Genomic DNA, 21,824 nt, shown 5'->3' with positions numbered 1-21,824 from the left:
GACATGCACTAATGAGATGAGCTTTGTCCCGGTGGAACTGGGGACCAGCGTTCAGCTACAACAGAGACAAGATAAAGAAAAAATCCACATAAAGCTTCAGCGTTCCTCGTTTCACAGCCCCCACCTCTCTGAACTCTTCTGGACGGATGAACGGTGTGATGGTGGTGGAGAGTCTCAAACCTGAGGGGTGGAGATGATGATTCACATCATTATGTTTCTCCATGTTGTATTTATGAGTATTTGATCAATATGTTTCCTTTAATGTGTCACCTGCCTGTAGTTCCCATTATCATATCATAATAATTACTGATGTAGTGATGCAGCGTTCTGTTAATGAGGAGTTTACTCACTGATGACGTCAGTTTCCGGGACACGACGGTTCAAGTCCTACATGCGATGACGTCACTGCAACACGACCCGTTTCACAAACTGAAGCGCGGCGACTCTGTCAGAGCGTCGCTGCTGTTCTTGTTCAGTTTTTTTTTTTTTTGATTGGACGTGATGTTTGTTCCATGTTGTTGATCAGTGTGAGTCTGAATTTTAAATGATAAATATATACATGTATATATAAACATAAACACAGACGACTTCTGTTCCTCATCATTTAGTTCACAGGTCACTGATTTATTCACTCTGTAGACAAAGGTCCTGATTTAATCAAAGCAGAGAATCTGCAGGAGTCCGTCATCATGGATTCACATTTTTAAAGGTTCTGTAAACGATCTGCCACTAGATGTCGCACTAGACTACCAGCATCTTAGTGATGAAATCATCCATTAAACAAACAACAAGAAGCTGGATGAAGTTTCCCTGTGAACACGAGAGCCAACAAACACAATCTAACCATAACCATTAGCCACATTAGCATTGCTGTGACATCTCCTCTCCAACTTTCATTACATATGTTCATTGAGTTTATTTTAATCCCAGACAAATTTAAACTTGACATCCTTCATTTTGTCTTTGTAGACTGTATCAAAGTGCTCCGCCTCTGACGCTGTCAGCTGGTTTTTCCAATCTCCAGCGATTCCTGAAACACAACAAGAGGAAGCAGATCACACGTGAATAAACAACATGTTGTTTCCTTATTTTGAGTGAATATTTCGTAATGTAGGTAAAGTATTATTCAGTGAAACACACCTTTCCTGAGGAACTCAGACTTGGTCTGGTCCATGAATTGGGGAGGAACAGCAGAGTAGTTTGACATGTTGTTCTGCTTCATGTTCTTGAACAAACAGCGCTCTGCTATCTTCTCTATCACCTCAGAGTCCAGAGGTTTCTCCAGGAACTGAGCGAGTCTGGACACAGAGTCCTTCAGGTCCTGAACCAGAGAGAAGCACAGCAGTGATGGGACAGTGCGACTGTGTGAGGTCAGAGCTGCTCAGAAAAGGTCTCAGAGATTTGAGGAGGAAGGTTTGAGGAGTGTCACTGAATCTCACCACGATCATCTCTTCATAGCAGATGTACATGATTCTGTCTTTATCCTCAGCGTTCAGCCAGCCCTTCACATGATCGAACCACGAGCCAAAGGCAACTGGAAGAGGGAACATCACAAACACAAAGTTAATGTGTTGAATTATAACGTTGTCATCAATTATTTATAGAAAGTCCTTTGGACTGAACGTCATGGTCTTTGAACTGCACATGGTAAACACATGCCCACCTGTCTGACACACAGTATTGTGTATTATATCATGAGTTAATACTGAACACTGAGTCAGACCTTTTCCATCCAGGAACTTGTGGAGGAAGTCGCTCTGTGGGCCTGGGTCCACCAGGAAGGAGGACATCCCATAATAATGAAAGGAAGATGTAAACACATCTCTGGGGTTCCTCATGACGTAGATGACCTGCAGTGATCATATGACATCCATTAATTTATTAATTAACATAGCTTTCTTTAGCATCTTTTTTTTCGGTTGCTGTGACTACTGTTGTCTGACGTCGTCTTGTATGTTGTGTTTGTGTGCCCTCTGTAAATCAAAGACCTCTGAACAATGAGTCAAACTGTTTCTTCAGGAGAGACGTTTGGAGCATCGGCTCCTGAGTCATTTTCTAACCGTGTGTACATTTTACATAAAGACAGAAGTATTGCTTTCTCAATAAAACATAATTCGTTTTAATTTTAAAGCTAAAACGAGCTCCTTCCAGACGAGTGTTTCTCTGTTTGAGAAATTGTCTCCGTCCATACTAATTCTCTTGAAAACACATCACATGACCATTCACGTGCACTGAGCATGTGCGGTGTAAACAGGAAGCAAATTATCTACTCTGTAGTTGGTTGCTCATCCATGTTGCGGTCACCACTGGTAGTTGTGGCTGATGCCATTTGTTTTCTTGTGAAAAGGGTCATGTGATGGAGCGCGACGAATCAGGGAAGGAGCCAATCAGGAAGTGAACATGTCCTCATGATGGCTGTTGTTTCACTTGACCACTGAGTGATTTGGACATTTGCCTTCAGGTTACCTCCTGTTGCTATGGCAACTATCTAGCAATCATCTGGTACCACATTAGTAACCACCTATAACAATCGCAGTACACTACCAGCCACATAAAACGCCATAGCAACCATATGCTAGCTACTTAGAAACGACATAGCAACCACTTCCTACTAAACCAGCAGTGAAACACATTGGATAGCTGCCAATTTGAATGTCTTAATGACCCGTTAACACAGAATGTACCTTTGGCTTTACTTCAAAGAAGCCCCGGGGCATCATGTTGTAGTGGAAGTGTGTAGCAAATATGCGAGGAGACGGCCTCTTTGACAGGTACAGGTTAGAGGCCCGGCGCACCTCCAGCCAGGGAACACGGTCCCAGTTAGGAAGAGTCTCAACGGAGGCCGGATCTCCTCCACTCATGATCAGAGGGGCGATCTCCTGCATCCAGGTTGTACCTGAACAAAAGAGGTTTTCTGAATTCTGTAGCTCGTGTTCATTCCCCTGTCAGACTTTTATTTTTCCTCTTGTTCGGTAAATCAGTCAAATGACTTTAATAAATTAGGTTAGCTTTGTTCCACTTTTAGTTTAGTTTTTTCTGATTTAGGTGTGCTCGTCCAAAATGAGATCAACTAAGGTGGATAATGAAGACTATTTAAAGCTCCTCCAGTGTAAAGGTCTGTGTCCATGTGTAGTGTGATTATAGATCAGGTCTAGCTTCTATATTAATACTGTGAAAGTATCAAAGCCTCAGTCTACAGAGAAATGCACACAGCCTGTATTCAGAAACTGAGCCTTAAAACCAGCCGTCAGGACTTCTGGAACTTTGTGATGTCACAACAAAGCAGTCACCAAGCCCCGCCCACCTGGACCCACCATCCAAACCTTGCAGGATTTGGTCTCTCTGAGTGTTTTTACCTGAAATCTGCTTTATTTTTATTGAATCACTCAGAAAACAGTCGGCCAATCAGAAGAGAGGCTCAGAGCCTCCTCTCTTCTGATTGGCTCACCGACCTGTTGTTAGTAGAGCTCCAGAGAGAAGCCTGAGAGAGGAGATGTAAAACTACACTGAGATGGTTTTTAGTTCTTAAAACCACAAATATATCTTCTCATGGATCAACACTTCAAATAAAACACAGAAGAAGAACAAAATATGGAGTTTTAATTGAATGCTGTTCAGGAATTGTTCACATCATGAAAATCAGATGCAGAAAAAGCTCCTAAGACATCGCTCTTTTTCAATCACATGCAGAGCTGATCTTTATAGTAACCTCATGAATATGTGTGTGTGTGTGTGTGCGTGTGCGCGCTCACTTGTCTCACTCTCTGTTTAAATGGTGTGATTTATTTACTTATTAACCAAAGGTGCCAGAACACTCTTACAGATTGTTCTGACCCACTTTAATCCCTGGTAATAAATAACTACTAGCTCTATGCCATTTCACATACAGTATAGGTCACAGAGCAAAAGCCACATCTTTGATTTTATTTTATTCTTTTTGAAGTTCATGAAATAAAGAGTAACAGTGGATTCACATTTAAAGAAAGACTAATATGACACGCGACAAAGTGAACGACATTGTGAATATGAATGTGAAGATATATCTTCATTGTCCGCCACAGACACAAACACAAGGAACAACAACAGAAGAAACACACAAGAAGGCAGGTCCCATCTGGAGACAGAGGAGGCTGATGGGAGCTCAGGACCACGCCTTGGCCAGGCTGCCGACTAGGAAACAGGACTGTCACTACTGACTGAGAACCAGAATCAGGCTTGACGTCAACCCCAGTGCAGGAACAGATGGGACATTAATAGGACCGGCCATGACCCCTACTTATGGCGGCGACCTCTGCGTAGAGCCCCTACAGCTCTACCTCGCCTTGCTGAGGCTCTGTGCTGGACTACTGAGGCTATGTTATTCTGGACACGTGAGGATCTGTAGTTCTGGACACGTGAGGATCTGTAGTTCTGGACAGCTGAGGATCTGTAGTTCTGGACAGCTGAGGATCTGTAGTTCTGGGTAACTGAGGATCTGTAGTTCTGAACAACTGAGGATCTGGAGTTCTGAACAACTGAGGATCTGTAGTTCTGGGTAACTGAGGATCTGTAGTTCTGAACAACTGAGGATCTGGAGTTCTGAACAACTGAGGATCTGTAGTTCTGGGTAACTGAGGATCTGTAGTTTCGAACAACTAAGGATCTGTAGTTCTGGACAGCTGAGGATCTGGGGAACTGGGTAGCTTGGGGGATCAACATCTCCGTCATCCACACTTCCTTCTAGGGACTCCAACCCCTAGATGTCTTGGGGAAATAGCTTGACAGGTCTCAAAGAGAAGGGGACTACTCGAGATCCTCAGGGTCAGGATCCAACAGGAAACTGGTCGACTAGGGAACAAGATTACAAGCAGGTTTTGGGTGCAGACCAGAGGCTAGCAGGCCAGAGCTTACCCAACTGGGAGGCTAGCTGGAGGCTAGCAGGCTGTAGGCTAGCCAACAGGGAGGCTAGCTGACTGGGAGGCTAGCTGGATGCTAGTAGACTCATAAGCAGGCTGCAGGCAAACTAAGAAGTAGGATGAGGGTCAGCAAACACTGGAACAGGCTGGTGGCTATCAGGCTGAGGATCAGGGGTGTTGACGAAGTCCTTTAGCCACTCAGGCAACGAACTCTTCTTTTGGACACGTCTTCGGGTGCAGCCCTCAGAGCGGCGTCTTTGTACTCTCTTCCACTCACCATACAGGCATATGAGGGGAAACTACAATCCATAAAGTTTGGTGCAAGGAAGATAGTGCAACACAGGAGGAGGACCCAAATGCAGATGTTCAGCCAGAGCTCATTTAGATCAATGATTTAAGGGTCAAAAACCAGGAGGTGCAGCCAAACAGATAAACAACAAATCCAGCAGGTAAGACAGATAAACAAGAGGAACCAGGCCATGAAGCATGCTGTGACTTTACATAATGTTCTGCCAATGGAGGAAACACAAGGCTACAAACACACCGAACACTGATTGGCAAAAACTGGCGTTACATAAGGTCAATAATTTCAAAATTAAACAGGAAACACTTAACAGGGTCGAGGCAGGAGGTTCATCAGGAGGGGCAGATCATGATGCAGTGTTGAAAGCATAAAAATGAACTTGTCAAAGGATCAAACTAATATTTAATCTTTATGATCGAGACTAAGATGTTAAATATTTAAAGTATGTGTATGTGATGAAAGAGCTGTTAATAGCTGATGTTTAACTTGAAGGGGAAATGGTCCAAAGGTACAGTACGTGTTAGGTCAGTGGACTGTGCTCTGTTTTGACTTGGAAGATTTTGCAATTGTACTGTAAAAAATATTATATATGTTATTACATACGTAGATATGTTTAGGTTATAAAATGTAAGGAGTTTGGTTGTGACACGTAAAATCTGCTACTTTAAGAAAAGACCAAATTCGACGATGTCTGTTAACGTCTCGTCAGTCACGTCTTTGCTGGAGTGGTTACTTAACCATGATGGATCAGGTCACAGCAGCACAGTCGCCTTTTACTGTGAATGTGTTTTTACAGAGACAGGAAAGGAACTGTCCATTTTAAGTTGATCTCCATCTCATCTGAGCGACAGAGTGAGAGGTCTTTGATATTAAAATGTGTTGTTGACTCGGCGTTCAGGCTGATATCAAAGTGCAGTGTGTTTCTCTGATTACAGATATTGATCCTAGTAACAACTGAGCCCCTGACTCAGTCCTATACGACTGGACTTGACGTGCCTGATGGGTATTATAATGACTAATGTTAAATGTTGTGACACCTTTTCACATTTTGTACTCGTCATAGCAGGAAAAGCAAAGATGGATTTATAGCATGAAGTTTCCCACAAGGCTTTTTCAGTGAATCAGCACACACAACACCAGGACCGACTCTAAATGGAATGCAGCCATGATTAATGTTATTAATGTTATTGTTATTAAAAGCTCAGTAATTGGATGTTTCTGACTGAAATTCACCTCAGTGATCGCAGTTAACTTTTTACCAATTCAATAAAAACACAACACAAAGTATTAAAGAGCAGCAACACTTCTTAACTGAGATAGAACATATAAACAAATACAGTAAATAAATGAATAAATAAATGTAAAAAAAACAGATACAGCATTTTTCATTACCAAAATGTATTTATTTTTGCACTTATGTCATTTTTTGTCCTTCATAGGAGCCTCCATTACCCACAATGCAACTCAATTAATACGCTGACAGAGCCCCACTTTAAATATTCTGAACTGTCCCTTTAATCGTCTGTCAACCTGTTCACATGTTAAACAACAAACCAGCAAATACAGCCTTTAACAATCGTATCCAAGCTGCGCAGGACAGATGTGACTCCGGCCGGTACATTTACTATTAAATTCCTTTTTTAAGACTTTTTACATAAATTTAGAAAATCCCATTTCTGAGTGGTGGCACCTTTAACCTTAGAAGCAGACTAATTTTTCAAGACATGTATAAAGTATAATCCTGATCTGCACATTTGTCATGTGACAGTGAACTCACCTGACTTGGGATACGTTGCAATGATAATATCATCAGGTCGGAAAGTGAAGTCCTCGCACTGAGGAGGGTGCAGAGACAAAGGCAGATAAATGCCTTTATACAAGGTGTACAGCTCAGCCTCAGTCATAGTTGGAGTGAATGAGCAGGATGTCAGCAGCAGGAGAGACTCAGAGAGTGACACCCATCTAATGAACTGATGGACTTTACTACGACTGAGTCTTATCTCCTCTGGCCTCTCTCTCTCTCTTTGTTCTGCTCGCCTGGAAGAACAGGTTACATAATACATAGAAAAGTGACTTCTGAACCTATAGATCCTTGTATGAAGCAGTTCACCAACAAGAAGCATCTCTACTTTAAATTCAGTTTTGAAAGTGAGCTGTGAGGTGTAAGGTGTAATTCCAGGTATATACTTCTGAAACACATCTCTGATTGGTTAATACTGCTCCACCATGTTGCCGTGTCTGAGTCAGAGGAGTAGGTTCAACTCTTAACAAAAATACATGACTGTGTCACTCTTTTCTTTAAGTAGCACTGTCAGCCAGAGGGCCAACAAGCTGCTGCAAGTTCTGCCGTGAGACATTTTCAGGTCTCGATGTCTTAAAGGGAAAGTTCTACCAGAGGATCAGTACCACTCTCATGCCGGTCCAGTAAATAAGAAGTTACAGCACAGATCCGCTGCCCCATTAACATGTGTCTCACATGTGCACCATTAACCAGAGAACAGTTGAAAATGTCGCAGCTCTATCGCACCGTGATGTACTGTCAGACTGTGATGATGTGGAGACTTTTGTCTAATTATTACATGAACAGTTCAACACTGTATCAGACACAGTGGCTCCTTTTAAAACAAATCAAATCCGACAGAGCGTTAACGGAAACTCACCAAACCAGAGCTCCATCGTCTGCATCTTAAAGAGCTTTTCATCAGTTTGAATGAAATGATGAAGGACGCTAACTTTGCTGTAACACAGGGTATAACACAGACCACCACCCACAAACTCTGACCTCTGCCCTTTTGTGTCTGTGGATTAAAGATGAAGGTGTTGAACATCATGACTCGACCTCTTAGTGTAAAATAATAAGTTGTTTGTGATCAAATGATTTTCAAAGTAAGAAAAACAAAACTAATCAGTACACACACACCAGGACCTGCTCTCAGCCTTACCCACTGAATTATTGCTTTGTTTAATCTGATTATTTCCGTTACTCTTCATTTGACCCAGTGAACTGATCAGAGATGTCAGTGTTGGCAGTGGTTGTGGTTTTATGCAGATGAACTGCAGCTTATTGCTTCTTGGTGTGAAAAAAGTTAAAGTTTCACTTTCTGATTTATTCCACAGCAGTCTGATATCTCAGATGTCTAACCAGCAGCTGAATTAATCACAGAGGTGTCCTCCTCTACATAGGAAGCAGACCAGGGGGTTAAAACCAGTAGAAACACCCAGAAAGCAGTTTCACTTTAAAGATCAGAGATTCATTGGCCGAGAGCTGAGCTGTCTCACATTTCCTCCGCTTGTTTCTCTGATAACTTCACATCCAGACGTCCGATGACTAAAACCCTTGGTCTGGTTCAAATATAGAGCTGAAAACAACCAAGGTGTAAAAATTAAATGTGGCTCAAAACTAGATAAAAGTCAGTGTTGAGCATCTTGCAGGCACACATGCACATAGATGAGTCAGATGAGTTAATGCCATATCCAAATACAGTCATCATCTAATCTGTGCAGGGCGAGAGAGAGAGAGAGAGAGAGGGAGAGAGAGAGAGAGGGAGAGAGAGAGAGAGGGAGAGAGAGACAGAGAGAGAGAAAGAGACAGAGAGAGAGACAGAGAGGGAGAGAGAGACAGAGAGAGAGAGACAGAGAGAGAGACAGAGAGAGAGAGAGACAGAGAGAGAGAGAGCGAGAGAGAGACAGAGAGAGAGAGAGAAAGAGAGAGAGACAGAGAGAGAGAGAGAAAGAGACAGAGAGAGAGACAGAGAGAGAGAGAGAGAGAGAGCAGAAGACACTAGAGTGAAACAGTTCAACAGTTCAGTAGAGATCTGTTTGCTGTGAACAATGACTGAGGCCGAGCTGTACTCCCTGTATAAAGGTGTGTATGTTCCCTCAGGTCTGCACCCTCCTCAGAGCCTGAAGTACTACGAGGACTTCACCTTCCGCCCCGATGATATTATCATTGTGACGTATCCAAAGTCAGGTGAGTGACACTCGAACGTGCGTTACGTTACTTTGTAACATTCGAAATTCGAACATTCGAACACGCGGAGGAAAAGTTAGTATTCGAACTGTAATGACGTATTCACTTGACTCCCAGCCTGAAGCACGACAGGCTGATTGAAGTCGTTTGTGTTGTGATCCAGCAGAGGATGCTGTAAACACTCACTGTCAGTTTGACCTATGACACGCGCTGGTCCTGTTGACCTCTCCGTGAACTCGGCTGGTTCGTGATATGGACACGAGCAAAGCGGATAGTTACCGTTAAAGCACGTGAAGCAGAGTGTGGAGGTATTCCTGGTCCCACGGTGCAGATGGAGACAAAGTCGAATTCATTGATTAAGTTGCGTGATAAACTTAATTGTAGTGTCAGCTCCGGTGCTCACCTGTAATATAACCTGCATTATCACCTGTATACATGACGTCAAATGTGTTTAAGCTCTTACTAGAGACTTGGGTCTTATTCCTCCAATAAGAAACATGCTAGAGTAATGAGATTCATACTGCGCACGCTCAGTGAGACCCTCCCTCACCAGGAAAAGTTGTTTTAGAGGAATGAAAGTCATTTTTTTGTCAAGCTGTCCTGAGCTTTAGTCTGAATGAATCAAAATTTAGTTTGAATCATTGTTTTGTTGACTTCTACATGACACAGTTAGCATGTGCTGGCTGACAGGTTGAAAATAATTGAAATAAGTTGTTGTAGCAAATCAACGCAGAACACACAAACAGCAGTTTCAATAATCTTTAGTTCAAAATGGAGAAAATGTGCATTATAATTAAATAATTATATTATATAAATAAATAATACAATCATATTATTGTAAAACTGCATATTTTCAGAATACAATGCTTATTGAGACAAAAATCAAAAGTTGATAAGTGAAATTGAATGTTTTTTCGTTTTCTCCCTCAGGACCTTCGCTGCTGGAATGTTTTCAGACCAAGTAGTAAACCATCACATTTCAACAGCAGTGACTCCGTGTCTGAAGCTGTTTGTGAAGTATTGTGTAATTTAACTATGGAGAATAATGGCTGTATAATCACAAGGCTCATTTCTCAGATTCAGGCTTGTTACATCATCAGTATGAAAACAGTTCATGAGGTTTCTAATGAATTCTGCTTCTTGAGTAAATTTACTTCTTATATTTGCCAACTTTACGTCTCACCACTGGATCATCAGGATCAGATTACATCTATATTTGTTACTGTTTCTGCGTCCCCTCAAATAACATCATCCTCTCCAACTGACTAATTCGTTTTCCTTCATCAAATTGTAATTTAGTAAAAGTAGAAATCATCCTTTCCACAAAATGCTGGGACTGTGATTCAAACAGCTGATCTGTGGAGTAATACAGTGCGCAGCGTAAGTGCGTAGGAATACAGAAGTTCAAGAAAAAGTTTGAGAAAATTCAAAATAAAGTGCACACTAAAACTGATATTGTTTTAGGTGAACATTTGCAATGTTTCTGCTCCCCCCCCTCCACAGCAGCTCATTGTTCAGGAAGGAAACAGGGTGAGGCCTGGGTGTTAACGTGCTCAGGGACACAAACTAACAGAATGATGCAAGGGATTCTCACAGAGTTTTCAGCAGAATCTTATCAACAGGACAACATGGACTGGACTATATATACTGGCTTTAACTGATTTAGACTGAGGCTGACCCACTGGTGGTGGTTGCTTTGTGCTCTGTACCGTCCATGTGTAGTGTCATTCCAAAATAAGAGCTAAATGTAAAGATAAAAAGGTAAATGTGCTTTAGCCAATAGTGTAACGACATATTTCAGGAGGCCTCTTGTTTCCTCAGGTACGACCTGGATGCAGGAGATCGTCCCTCTCATCGTGAGCGGAGGAGATCCGGCTTCTGTTGAGAGTCTTCATAACTGGGACCGTGTTCCCTGGTTGGAGGAGAGTCGGGCCTGCATCCTGAATCTGGAGAACAGGCCGTCTCCTCGCATGTTAACTACTCACTTCCACTACAACATGATGCCTCCAGGCTTCTTCCAAGTCAAGCCAAAGGTAGATCTGTGTGACTGCAGCACCTGTCAGAGCAGGACGAGGTCTGTTTGTATGTCAGTCACTTTGTCCTCTCATAGACTGAGCCACTGCAGCCGCTGCCATGAAGAAGGCTGATACCTTTTCCTTTATAACCTTTCTGCTTTCATCGACCTGACTGGACTTGTCAGGTATTGTTACCTGACCTTAAAAGGCTCTGCACGCCCACACAGGGGTTTTCAGTTACTGATGACACTTCCTGTCAGGTGGAGGTTTGATGCAGCATTATGCAGCACAGATCACGTCCACACAGTCCTGAGGTCTAAACAGGGAACCTCAGTGAAAACCTTTGTCAATGTGTTTTGCACATATTATATATTATGTGTATATATTACAGATGCTCCAAACAAAACATTGTTTTACACTAAATAGCATTTGTAGTCAATGGCACAGAGAAACTCATCTGTGCAGTTTCTCTAATATGTGGTTCTAGAAACTTGGTTGTGTATCGTCAGAACTTTAATGATTCTGATTCTGGTTCTTATCGAGTCCCTGTTTCCATTCCAATATTATAAAAACAACAAAACAAATATGTGGTCAAATGTTTAGATAATAAAATGTCTTTATTCTTTTAAGCATTAACTGAACATTCACACAGTAAGAAATATTTACTATTTATACAATAAAAACGTAAAAAAATAGATCAGTGTAGATCAGTTAATTCAACGAACTGCTGGTTGTTTTATTTATTGTTCTGGTGACAAACACGTGTCTTTCTTCGTTCACACACGTCGCACACTGTCCTCACTATGAAACAAACAACCACCTGGTCCAGAGGAAACGTTAACAGGACCCAGTGTTCAAGGCTTCATCAATGAATTAATGGATGTCATATGATCACTGCAGGTCATCTACGTCATGAGGAACCCCAGAGATGTGTTTACATCTTCCTTTCATTATTATGGGATGTCCTCCTTCCTGGTGGACCCAGGCCCACAGAGCGACTTCCTCCACAAGTTCCTGGACGGAAAAGGTCGGACTCAGTGTTCAGTATTAACTCATGATACACAGTGACAGGAGCCGTCAGCTGATTATACAGAGTTTAATTTACTCATGATAATGATACTTGTGATTTTCTGTCCCCTCCAGTCATGTTTGGCTCGTGGTTCGATCATGTGAAGGGCTGGCTGAACGCTGAGGATAAAGACAGAATCATGTACATCTGCTATGAAGAGATGATCGTGGTGAGATTCAGTGACACTCCTCAAACCTTCCTCCTCAAATCTCTGAGACCTTTTCTGAGCAGCTCTGACCTCACACAGTCGCACTGTCCCATCACTGCTGTGCTTCTCTCTGGTTCAGGACCTGAAGGACTCTGTGTCCAGACTCGCTCAGTTCCTGGAGAAACCTCTGGACTCTGAGGTGATAGAGAAGATAGCAGAGCGCTGTTTGTTCAAGAACATGAAGCAGAACAACATGTCAAACTACTCTGCTGTTCCTCCCCAATTCATGGACCAGACCAAGTCTGAGTTCCTCAGGAAAGGTGTGTTTCACTGAATAATACTTTACCTACCTTACGAAATATTCACTCAAAATAAGGAAACAACATGTTGTTTATTCACATGTGATCTGCTTCCTCTTGTTGTGTTTCAGGAATCGCTGGAGATTGGAAAAACCAGCTGACAGCGTCAGAGGCGGAGCACTTTGATACAGTCTACAAAGACAAAATGAAGGATGTCAAGTTTAAATTTGTCTGGGATTAAAATAAACTTAATGAACATATGCATGAACGATGCACAGACGTGTGTCCTTCTCAAAACTGACATTTAGATCCTCTCACTGACTTCATCTTCCTCATGTTGTTTATTCAGTTCATGCTCTCCTCAGTGCTGCGTTCAGGAACTCTCCCCTTGAATAAATATTAGTGTTCAGGTGTTGCCTCCGTCCAATTGAATTAGGAAGACTGTCTCTATCAGTCTTATGTCCGTCAGCATAGGAAACACTGGAGCTTCCTCTATGAAAGGAAAGGAGAAATGCCATCCCACAATTCCTTGCTGCAACAACATTTAAAACTCTTTTTACTTGTGTATTCCTTTCATGTTATCTTATTTCAACATTTCAATCAAAAAAAAAAATCCAAAAGGTTTTTGTGATTAGTAAAGTATTCATTGTCCATGTGTTATAAATAAAGTTGATTTCAAAAAATCATAGTGTGAGTGCGCATTCAGATTCTTTTGCTCAGTCCTTATGAATTCTCCTTCACATCAGGTCAAAACCTCCTGCTCTCTGTCTCTTCTTCAGGGAAACTGTAGAGGCAGCAACAGCTCTTCTCTTCCTGCTCTCTCCTCTGCAGACCTGCTGCAGCAGACCTCTGCTCTGTTCTCTTTCACAGCAGCAGTGAGTCAACAAGTTTAATTTAGCACCAGCAGCTATAAAACAAAGTCTGCCAGCTCAGTTTTTCTTCAAACAACAGGAGCCATGTGTAGGAGCGGTATATATAATTATATCTCAGATGAGACATTGTGTGTTTTTACTTTTGTTATCTTTTAAATAAATGCTTTGCTGCTTACCTTTAATCTTTCAAACTCTGCAGAACTTCAACCTTCAACTTTTACTAACTATTGATCTGGTTATTTTAGTTGTGGTTATTAGATTAATTATTAATCAGAGTTTCAGATTCCAAATTGATGAATCAGTGAATTAACAATCAATTCCCTGGTCAAGGTGGTTCTTAAATACTAATTTAAGTTATTAGTTAATATCAATATTTTAATATTATTATTATTATTATTGTTGTTAATTTCTGATAGCAAATAAGTGATCATTTGCTGCACCTACAAAATGTTCAACAATTTGTACCATTCATATAATGACCACTGTTTTGTGTTGATTATTAGTTATTAATTGATGATAGCTCCACATGTTCCCGCCCCCAGTACTTTATATTTAGCATTAGCAGGTCAATGCTGCCCTCTGCTGAAGAACATGTAAATATCATGTTTTAATTTAATGTGTCATGGAAAAAATATGTCACAATGAAAATCAATTAATTCACTTGTTTTCATTTGATGACAAAGTAGATGTAAACACAGGAAACAATGTGTATTATATTTAACGTTATTTCTTCAATAGATGTGTTTTAATTTAGCCATTTTAAACCTTCCATAATATTTGCAGGTGATGTCGTGTTTTTCAATAAATAATAATTCTCTTCCATTGTTATTGGAGGTGATCTATATCATATTTTACATTCTAGCCAAACGCCAGCAAGGAAATGAAATTAACTGGGAATGAACACTTGTTTGTATGTTCACATTTTATCCAGAAATCACTGTATTATCACATCCTTGATTACAATATTAACATATTCATGAATATTAATGAATAAATAAAGTGTCAGGACTGTTTCCAAGCTGCAGTTTAGACAACCCATCATCCTCCCCAGATAGCAAAATGAAACTAGCCCATATACCTCCACATGTTGGCAGGTGTACCAGGTGTATACTGGGCCAGTAGAAAACAAGCACGTGGACTGGATCTATTTTGCTATCTGGGGCAGTTTATTTACGGAGCACAAAGCACTTTTTTCACCATTTTTCTCATATTTAAAGTGACAATAAGTCAATATTATGTTCAGTAATCAGGATTCTGTCTACTGTATAGTAGTAGTTCAAGAATTTAACTGTTACTTTGTTATACTGATGTCTGCATTGAACTACCTGTGAGAAAACCCGACTGACACCAATCCTCAGTAAGAATATTTCTGCAACCTGGAAACTTGATGGTTGTTTATTGATGTGCAACTGATCTACTATTTCACAGTGATAATAAAATGTTAATGAGTGCCATGGACTAACTGAAATAAAGTCCTTCAGGTAGATGACAGCTTTCTCATCATTGGTGCTAAACATTCACTAAATAATGGAGAACAAGACAACACTCCAATTCTTGAGAAGAATTAACTAACATAAAGCTGGTTTGAACAAAACTTTGTGGCTGAAATAATGGCATTTTTGTACATGTACATTTTTTGCAGTAGAGAATTTGTATTTACTATCTGTGTCGTGTGACGTGAACGCAGCATATGATAGCTAGGTAGCCGGCTAGCAGTGGTAAACAAAAACACCGTTAGGTTTCTGAGTTTCGCTTCTTTTGTATCATATTATTTTTAATCGCAACAGTGTTAAGACTCCTTAATGTAAATACTGTACCAGTGGCCATTTTAAAGCCCGTCATTAACTAACTTACGTGATTAATACGAAGTTAAACCGTGCTAACGTTAGCTAGCAAGAATAGCATCTCCGCTAGCTTAAAGTGAGCGGCCCCAGCGGTGCTGTGTTGTAACTCCCTCAGTACAAACTGAGAATGTTGAGTGAGGACAGAGACACACACCCGACAACTGCCACTGACGGGAAATGTCCGACACAATAGCAGGTAGCTGGAGAGTCAATCGGACACGTTTAACCAGCTTTTCAGTTCGTGTTTGCGACTGAGTTTCCAAGTGTTGCTAGCACGTAACTCTGCTGCTGCTGCTGCTCAGAAGTGACATTACGTTACTGTCTGTCTGGAGTCGGTCGCTGTCTGTTGTTGTATACCTGTGTTGTTACAGAAGTGAAACTGTTATAAGTTTGTTCCATCATTTTATATTCAATCAGCTTAATATATTGATATATTATGTGTCATTTTAGTCAATAACGGAAGAGAAATGTATATGTATGAGATATATATTCAATATCAATATCATAATCGGATATGAATGCTGCACTTACTGTACACCTGTATATGACCTGCACTGGGTCAGTTGGTCAACACGTCATGTGCCATGAGTCACTCTGCTCAACAGGTTAGAGAATACTGTGGTCTGGTGGAATTATTTACCTGCTCAGTTTCACTCTGTTCAGGTAAATTAGAAACAGTATGTGGCCTGTCACTCACCTGTGTCCTCATCATCATCCACAGTGTTTTCCCCGTCCTGAAAGCTACAGCCCCGCCAGGGAGGAGAGAACATAAGATGCACTGACCACATCTTTGCACGCTCACCAAGGTATGTTGTTGTGGCTTGTAGAGACTGCTGGTCAGAGTTACATATGGATAAAGAAAGTATGATGCTTTTCATTCAATTCAAATTTGCATTTAAAGGTCCCATAGGGTATAAAGTAAGATCACCTTGTGTGTTTTTTCATTATAGTATTTATTTACGTATTTCAATATACACAAACAGACAGTATAATTATCTTTGGTTATGAGAAGGCCCATGGTACACATACGTATTTAAAACCAAAATAAACAAGTCAAGACACAGACCTCTTAAAGTTTTCACCTTCATAATTGACTTTAGCTAACGTGTTCCTATGATACTATCTCTAACATAGACTCTATCCATGTTTTAAGATCTGGAGAGGAAGGACGATCACTTGGACAGCCGTGATGACACTTACCCTTATCATTGTAAAGTCATATTTTGATGTATTGGGCAATTCTGTTTGGTCCCCTGATAAGCACAGTCTTGGTAATTTCCAGCCTAAGATTAGAAGGAGAAAAATGAAACCTTTGTATTATCTTATACTGAACACATTTTCCATTAGACTCCTTAATCTATTTCCCAGTGTTCAATAATATTATTAACCATTCCTCATCACCAAGATCACAGCCCAGGTCTTTCTTGCCATGTGTAGTGTGATTATAGATCAGCTCTAGCTTCTATATTAATACTGTGAAAGTATCAAAGCCTCAGTCCACAGAGAAATGCACACAGCCTGTATTCAGAAACTGAGCCTTAAAACCAGCCGTCAGGACTTCTGGAACTTTGTGATGTCACAACAAAGCAGCCACCAAGCCCCGCCCACCTGGACCCACCATCCAAACCTTGCAGGATTTGGTTTCTCTGAGTGTTTTACCTGAAATCTGCTATATTTTTATTAGATCAGTCAGAAAACAGTCAGCCAATCAGAAGAGAGGCTCAGAGCCTCCTCTGAGCCTGAGAAGAAAATGTGGATCTTTAAGATTTTCATTTACTACACAGCAGCAATGCAAAGCAATCACTAGTGTCATACTTCTGTTAATAGTCACTGTATTCTCGTGTCATTGCCACCCTCTCACAGGATTGTGCAGCAGCATCATGGGTGGTGCTCTGCTCCTTTTCTTGGTTGTGTAATCACCATCAGCTAGAAGTTAAGTAAGGAAGAAATGAAGCAAGAGCTGGACGGATTTAAAGAGGTGTAACATGTCCTGACATCCACAGTTTTTACACAGAGCCTCTGTTTCATTTCCTTAAGTACAGGTTTGTTTTTACCGCTCAAATGTTATTGATATCACATCACATGGTTTTTACACATCAGCTGGTGAATCAGCTGGGCAAGGACAGGAATGTGAAACTCAAAGCCAGTTTTTCTTTCCTCCTCCCTCCTCTGTTACATCACCCCTCCTGCTCTTGATTTGTCATTGATGTCTCCTTACAGTGCACTTGTACTTAGTTTCCTCATTACATTATCTTGTAAATACAATATCATTAACACAATACTGAGGTTAGAACCATAACTTAGCAACAAGTGTCCATTTGACATATCTAAGTGTTGTGGTTTTTCATCTGGACCTGGTCCAATGTGGTTTAGATGCAGACAAATGCAGTGAAATGTACCTCTTTTGCATTTTCACAAATAGAATAAACCTTTCACAAATCAAACAGAATGTTTTAGAAAGTCTTTAGTCACTCTGGGATAATCCAGTTCAGATTTGACATGTCAAAGTGTTGTGGTTTTTCATCTGGACCTGGTCCAATGTGTGAAATGTGCCTCTAACTTTTCCCTTAACTGCCGAATCGGAAACTAGATTCAGCGTCGTATCATTAACTCCGTGACTTGGCAGATTTCCCGTGAGCATAAGTGAAGTAGGTGTACTGTGCTGGAGGTGATGACAGACAGGCCCTGATATTGCTCTACTGCTTCCATCTGTTTCTACCTGCTTCATGGTTGCCTCTTGTCATGCCTGTGTGTTGTGACCATTTCCAGGAATATGAGAATGTGGCAGCTGGTCAGTCAGCCATAGATCTGAATGAGCCTGCCTGTTACTTTCACTTTCCATTCTCTGTAATTTAGCCTAGAATGAAACACAGTGGGGGAGGGGGGAGGAGGAGGCAGGGGAGGTTATAAACAGGAAGATTGTTGCTGGGTGATACACAGCAGTTCAACTGGTGACGGAGATGAACCGCACAACTTCTCATTTGAAAGAATAGGTAAGACAGACCTGAGTTCTGTTTTCTATTTATGGCTCATGCAGATTTAAACTGTTGACTGTGTACGCTGGCTAATTAGCACAAGTGCTGATTATTTCTGTAATGTGGTTTAACAAAGTAAAAATACACTAGATGGGTTTCATTTTTGAGAAGAGGTGGTTGCATCAGATGATCATTGACCGTAGATAAACAGTCTGTTGTGCTGTATGTGTGTAAACCTGTGTGCAGAAGTTTGAAAGCAAAGCCTCTCTTTGAATGTCAGTGCACTGGTGCTTTTTATTTCATAACTTAGAACAACACTGTAGACAGTAACTGTGTAAAAGTTCAGAGACCTTATAGAGCAGATGTCTCAGCAGCAGCTGCTGGTTCTGTTCTTGATTGAGGGATTTGCATCCACTTCTGCAGTTTGAGTTCTCAGATATTTTTAGGCTCCCACAGATTTTCAATGATGTTCAGGTCAGAGGTCAGCGAGGGTTCAGCTTGTGTTTCTTTAAGTGGATTTGGATTATAATGAATGTACTTGATGTATTGTGGCTTGTTCCACCTGGACTGTAACAGTGTAACACAAATTATCACGTAATTGTTTTAAGCTGTTGGCATGAAATTCTCTTTGGCGTTTGGCTTCTCTCCCATCCAGAAAACACTCCTGTGTGTGTGTGTGTGTGTGTGTGTGTGTGTGTGTGTGTGTGTGTGTGTGTGTGTGTGTGTGTGTGTGTGTGTGTGTGAGAAAGGGAAAGAAGTGCAGCACTAAAGTGAGTGAGTTTATATGTGATCAAACTGAAGATGGAGGCGATGAGTTGGTTCAGAGAAGAAGCAGCTCTGAGTTCAAAGTCTTTCTCTCGATTCTTGTTGATGAACTTTTCTGTCTCTTTGAGTTCAGTTTTTGTTCAGGGTTAAATTTAATTTGTGATTTCTGTCTTCTTGGATGCAAATGTGAAATTGTTCCCATAGAAACCACTGATAAACAAACAGTAGAAAAGAAGATTTGAATGTTGCACGGACTAGAATCATCACTGCTGAGTTTTTATGCATCAAAGAGTTAAAACTCACATTTGTGAACAGCTTTAGAGGAGATTTCAAAGTATCCAGATATAGATTGTGTATTGTGATATTATTCATAGACAATATAAATAACATCTACTACTGTGTGGATCATTGTTTCGTTGTAGAAGCCTCTTTTCACTTTCACTTTCTTACTGACGGCAGGACATTTTTCATCCATAATCTTCCGGTGTTTCGTTGAATCTGTTGAATCATCAACAGCTGGCGAAGTGTCCGGACTTGTTTAGTGGGTGTGGCACTTGTTTCCATAATGACTCCGTCTTATCGAGATGTTGCTTTGCGAACTGATTTAGTGTTGAGGTCACAGGTCAGGTGTCCTCCTGGTGACTTTTGCAGATGTTGCAGTTTTATCTGAAAGTTTTCTTGGTCGCTCTTTCGATCTTTGTTTTTACTGCTCTCCTCACCTGTCGTGTCTTCAGTTAGCAGTTAGCTTCTTCTTCTCGGTCCGAGGAGCCTGAGGTTGTTGAGTGTTACCTGACGACTGACTGTTAACTAGCCGCACATCATAACTTAGTGGATTGATTCAGCCTTTCATTTGTAGGCGAAGTGAAAAGATGGTTTGTTTTGGAGAGCAGCAGCTTCGTGCTCCATGATTCTGAGCTTCTTCCGCCGACACTCAGCTGGGTTGTACATTTCTTGGCATTTACTGGTTCACAAACTGCACTGTGAATGTGACGAGAACAACACAATGTAAATAGATTGTGCTTGTTCATATTTTAGACTAAGATCTGAACATTTTTTAAGACAAATGCAGAAATGTAGATCAATCCAAAGCCAGGCAGTCATTCTCTAATTGGCAGCCCCAGTATTGACAGTTTATGTTGAGAAGTATTTTCCCTCCCTCTTTGACATTTAAGATCATTCTCTGTTGTATCCCTCTGTGTGTTTTAAAGGACGTTATTTGAACCACAAACACTGTAGGAAACTTATTGGTGAGAGCACAGACGACCGGTCAAATACTCTGCAGTGTATAATGGTGGTGTCTTCTTCCCCTGACAGCATTGCTCAACATGGAGAAGATTCTGGAGAAAATAGTGGCCATGGTGAGGCAATACCCGGCCGGGATCCCCCTGAAAAAACTGTCTGTGTTCTACAACCAGACGTACCACAAGAACCTGACTCTGTCCGACCTGGGCTTCAACTCCATGGCTAAACTGGTGGCGTCTCTGGATAGATATCTGGTTGTGAAGGGGGAACTGGTGTTTCACAGGGACCATGTTGGAGCTGGAGCTGGAGCTGGAGGTGGAGGTGGAGGTGGAGGTGGAGGTGGAGCTGGAGCTGCAGCTGTAGCTGGAGCTGCAGGTGGAGGTGGAGCTGGAGCTGTAGCTGGAGCTTCAGCCGGAGCATCAAAAAAAGTTACAAAAGGCAGGAAGAAGATTCTGGAGAATATAGTGGTGATGGTGAAGCAGCACCAAGTTGGGATCCCCCTGAAAAAATTGGCAGTATGCTACGGCCAGACATACCACGAGAACCTGACTCTGTCCTGGTTAGGCTTCGACTCCATGATCAGCCTGGTGGCCTCTCTGGAGAGGGATCTGGTTGTGGAAGAGGAACTGGTGTTTCACAGGGACCATAGGTGTGGAAGTCGAGCTGGAGCTGGTGCTGGTGCTGGAGCTGGAGCTGGAGCTGGAGCTGGACTGGACAGCAGACCCACAACTCCCCAGAGAACTGGATCAGTTGGAGATAGGAGCAGCACCCCCACTCTTACTTTGCCACAGGAAGATGTCAAACCTCACTCTGTGCCTCCCACTCAGACGGGAATCAGCCTTGTTGGTCCTCCTTTGCCTCCCACTGCATCTTTATTCTCCACCCACTGTCTTCCTGTTAACCCTCTCTTTGCCGTGTGCAAGCCAGCTGAGCAGTTGACCCAGCAGCAGCTGTACCAGAGGGTCTTAGAGGTCAGTTACGAAGACAAATGAACCACTCAATGTTTATCAATGTGGAAAAAATAACGGAAAAAAATATTGTGTGATGTTACTCTTGTCATTAGCTTAGCTTAGCTTAACTGCAGTTTGAAGGCAGATCGTAGTCTTGAGGAAATCACTAACTTTATTAAACCTAATTTCTGTGTCCGAGAAGCGGCAGAATAAACATCTGTCTTCAGAGTTACTTACTCCTACAGAATTAACAAATGACCACTAGATTTCACTCAATACTTTTTGATTTCTCCATCCTGTTGCCTGAACGTCACTCAGCCACGAGCCCATAGGGTCCTATAGACAGAAATGTATAAAAACTGGTCACAGATCCATATTTTTTTTTTTTTTTAAATGCTCAGTAACGTCATGAATCAGTTGGGTACTGGAGTTTTTAACAAACATTACTCAAACTGGAGTAAACTGTGTATTTATTG

At 41.4% G+C, this 21,824-nt stretch overlaps 3 protein-coding genes and 1 long non-coding RNA gene across 5 annotated transcripts in view; 3 read left to right on the top strand and 1 right to left on the bottom strand.

Annotated features, from left to right (window-relative positions):
* Positions 1–599: 599 nt before the first annotated feature.
* Positions 600–7,339, bottom strand: LOC111220026 (bile salt sulfotransferase-like). The gene is made up of 6 exons (XM_022742961.1): positions 6,977–7,339; positions 2,685–2,896; positions 1,724–1,850; positions 1,440–1,534; positions 1,141–1,321; positions 600–1,030 (listed from the first exon to the last, which is right to left on the bottom strand). The coding sequence occupies exons 1-6, from the start codon at positions 7,320–7,322 to the stop codon at positions 921–923; spliced, it is 1,071 nt and encodes a 356-aa protein (XP_022598682.1). The 5' UTR covers positions 7,323–7,339; the 3' UTR covers positions 600–920.
* A 1,602-nt stretch (positions 7,340–8,941) lies between these two features.
* LOC111219889 (sulfotransferase family cytosolic 2B member 1-like) lies at positions 8,942–13,334 on the top strand. 2 transcript variants are annotated; one of them, XM_022742728.1, is made up of 7 exons: positions 9,104–9,169; positions 10,100–10,186; positions 10,991–11,202; positions 12,085–12,211; positions 12,328–12,422; positions 12,541–12,721; positions 12,832–13,334. In XM_022742728.1, the coding sequence occupies exons 3-7, from the start codon at positions 11,002–11,004 to the stop codon at positions 12,939–12,941; spliced, it is 714 nt and encodes a 237-aa protein (XP_022598449.1). In that variant the 5' UTR covers positions 9,104–9,169; positions 10,100–10,186; positions 10,991–11,001; the 3' UTR covers positions 12,942–13,334. The 2 variants fall into 2 exon arrangements, with proteins under 2 accessions (XP_022598448.1, XP_022598449.1); XM_022742727.1 differs by lacking the exon at positions 10,100–10,186 and having other exon boundaries at positions 8,942–9,169.
* A 1,942-nt stretch (positions 13,335–15,276) lies between these two features.
* On the top strand, positions 15,277–16,642 carry LOC111220420. Its single transcript, XR_002665060.1, has 3 exons — positions 15,277–15,612; positions 16,138–16,222; positions 16,570–16,642. It is a non-coding gene; the product is annotated as an uncharacterized LOC111220420 (long non-coding RNA).
* Positions 16,643–18,367: 1,725 nt separating this feature from the next.
* LOC111219679 overlaps positions 18,368–21,824 on the top strand; it is a 29,458-nt gene continuing 26,001 nt past the window's right edge. The window contains exons 1-3 of the mRNA XM_022742395.1: positions 18,368–18,409; positions 20,471–20,713; positions 20,798–21,369. Coding sequence (XP_022598116.1) covers positions 20,482–20,713; positions 20,798–21,369 — 804 coding nt within the window. The 5' untranslated portion in view covers positions 18,368–18,409; positions 20,471–20,481. The remainder of the gene's footprint in view (positions 18,410–20,470; positions 20,714–20,797; positions 21,370–21,824) is intronic.

The sequence above is a fragment of the Seriola dumerili genome, unplaced genomic scaffold (assembly GCF_002260705.1).
Source record: "Seriola dumerili isolate Sdu_G_001 unplaced genomic scaffold, Sdu_1.0 BDQW01000068.1, whole genome shotgun sequence".
Classification (NCBI taxonomy): Eukaryota; Metazoa; Chordata; class Actinopteri; order Carangiformes; family Carangidae; genus Seriola; species Seriola dumerili.
The sequence above is the reverse complement of the archived record's forward strand: the minus strand, read 5'-3'. Positions and strand labels throughout refer to the sequence as shown.

Bases quoted from the DNA above. Each gene is read 5' to 3' on its own strand.
- LOC111219889 (XM_022742727.1), top strand. From the start codon at position 9,031: ATGACTGAGGCCGAGCTGTACTCCCTGTATAAAGGTGTGTATGTTCCC. The intron at 9,170-10,990 runs GTGAGTGACACT...TTGTTTCCTCAG, and splicing joins TGTGACGTATCCAAAGTCAG to GTACGACCTGGATGCAGGAG. The intron at 11,203-12,084 runs GTAGATCTGTGT...TGATCACTGCAG, and splicing joins TCTTCCAAGTCAAGCCAAAG to GTCATCTACGTCATGAGGAA.
- LOC111220026 (XM_022742961.1), bottom strand. From the start codon at position 7,322: ATGCTTCTTGTTGGTGAACTGCTTCATACAAGGATCTATAGGTTCAGA. The intron at 1,851-2,684 runs GTACATTCTGTG...TGATCACTGCAG, and splicing joins TCTTTGAAGTAAAGCCAAAG to GTCATCTACGTCATGAGGAA. The intron at 1,322-1,439 runs GTGAGATTCAGT...TCTCTGGTTCAG, and splicing joins GCTATGAAGAGATGATCGTG to GACCTGAAGGACTCTGTGTC.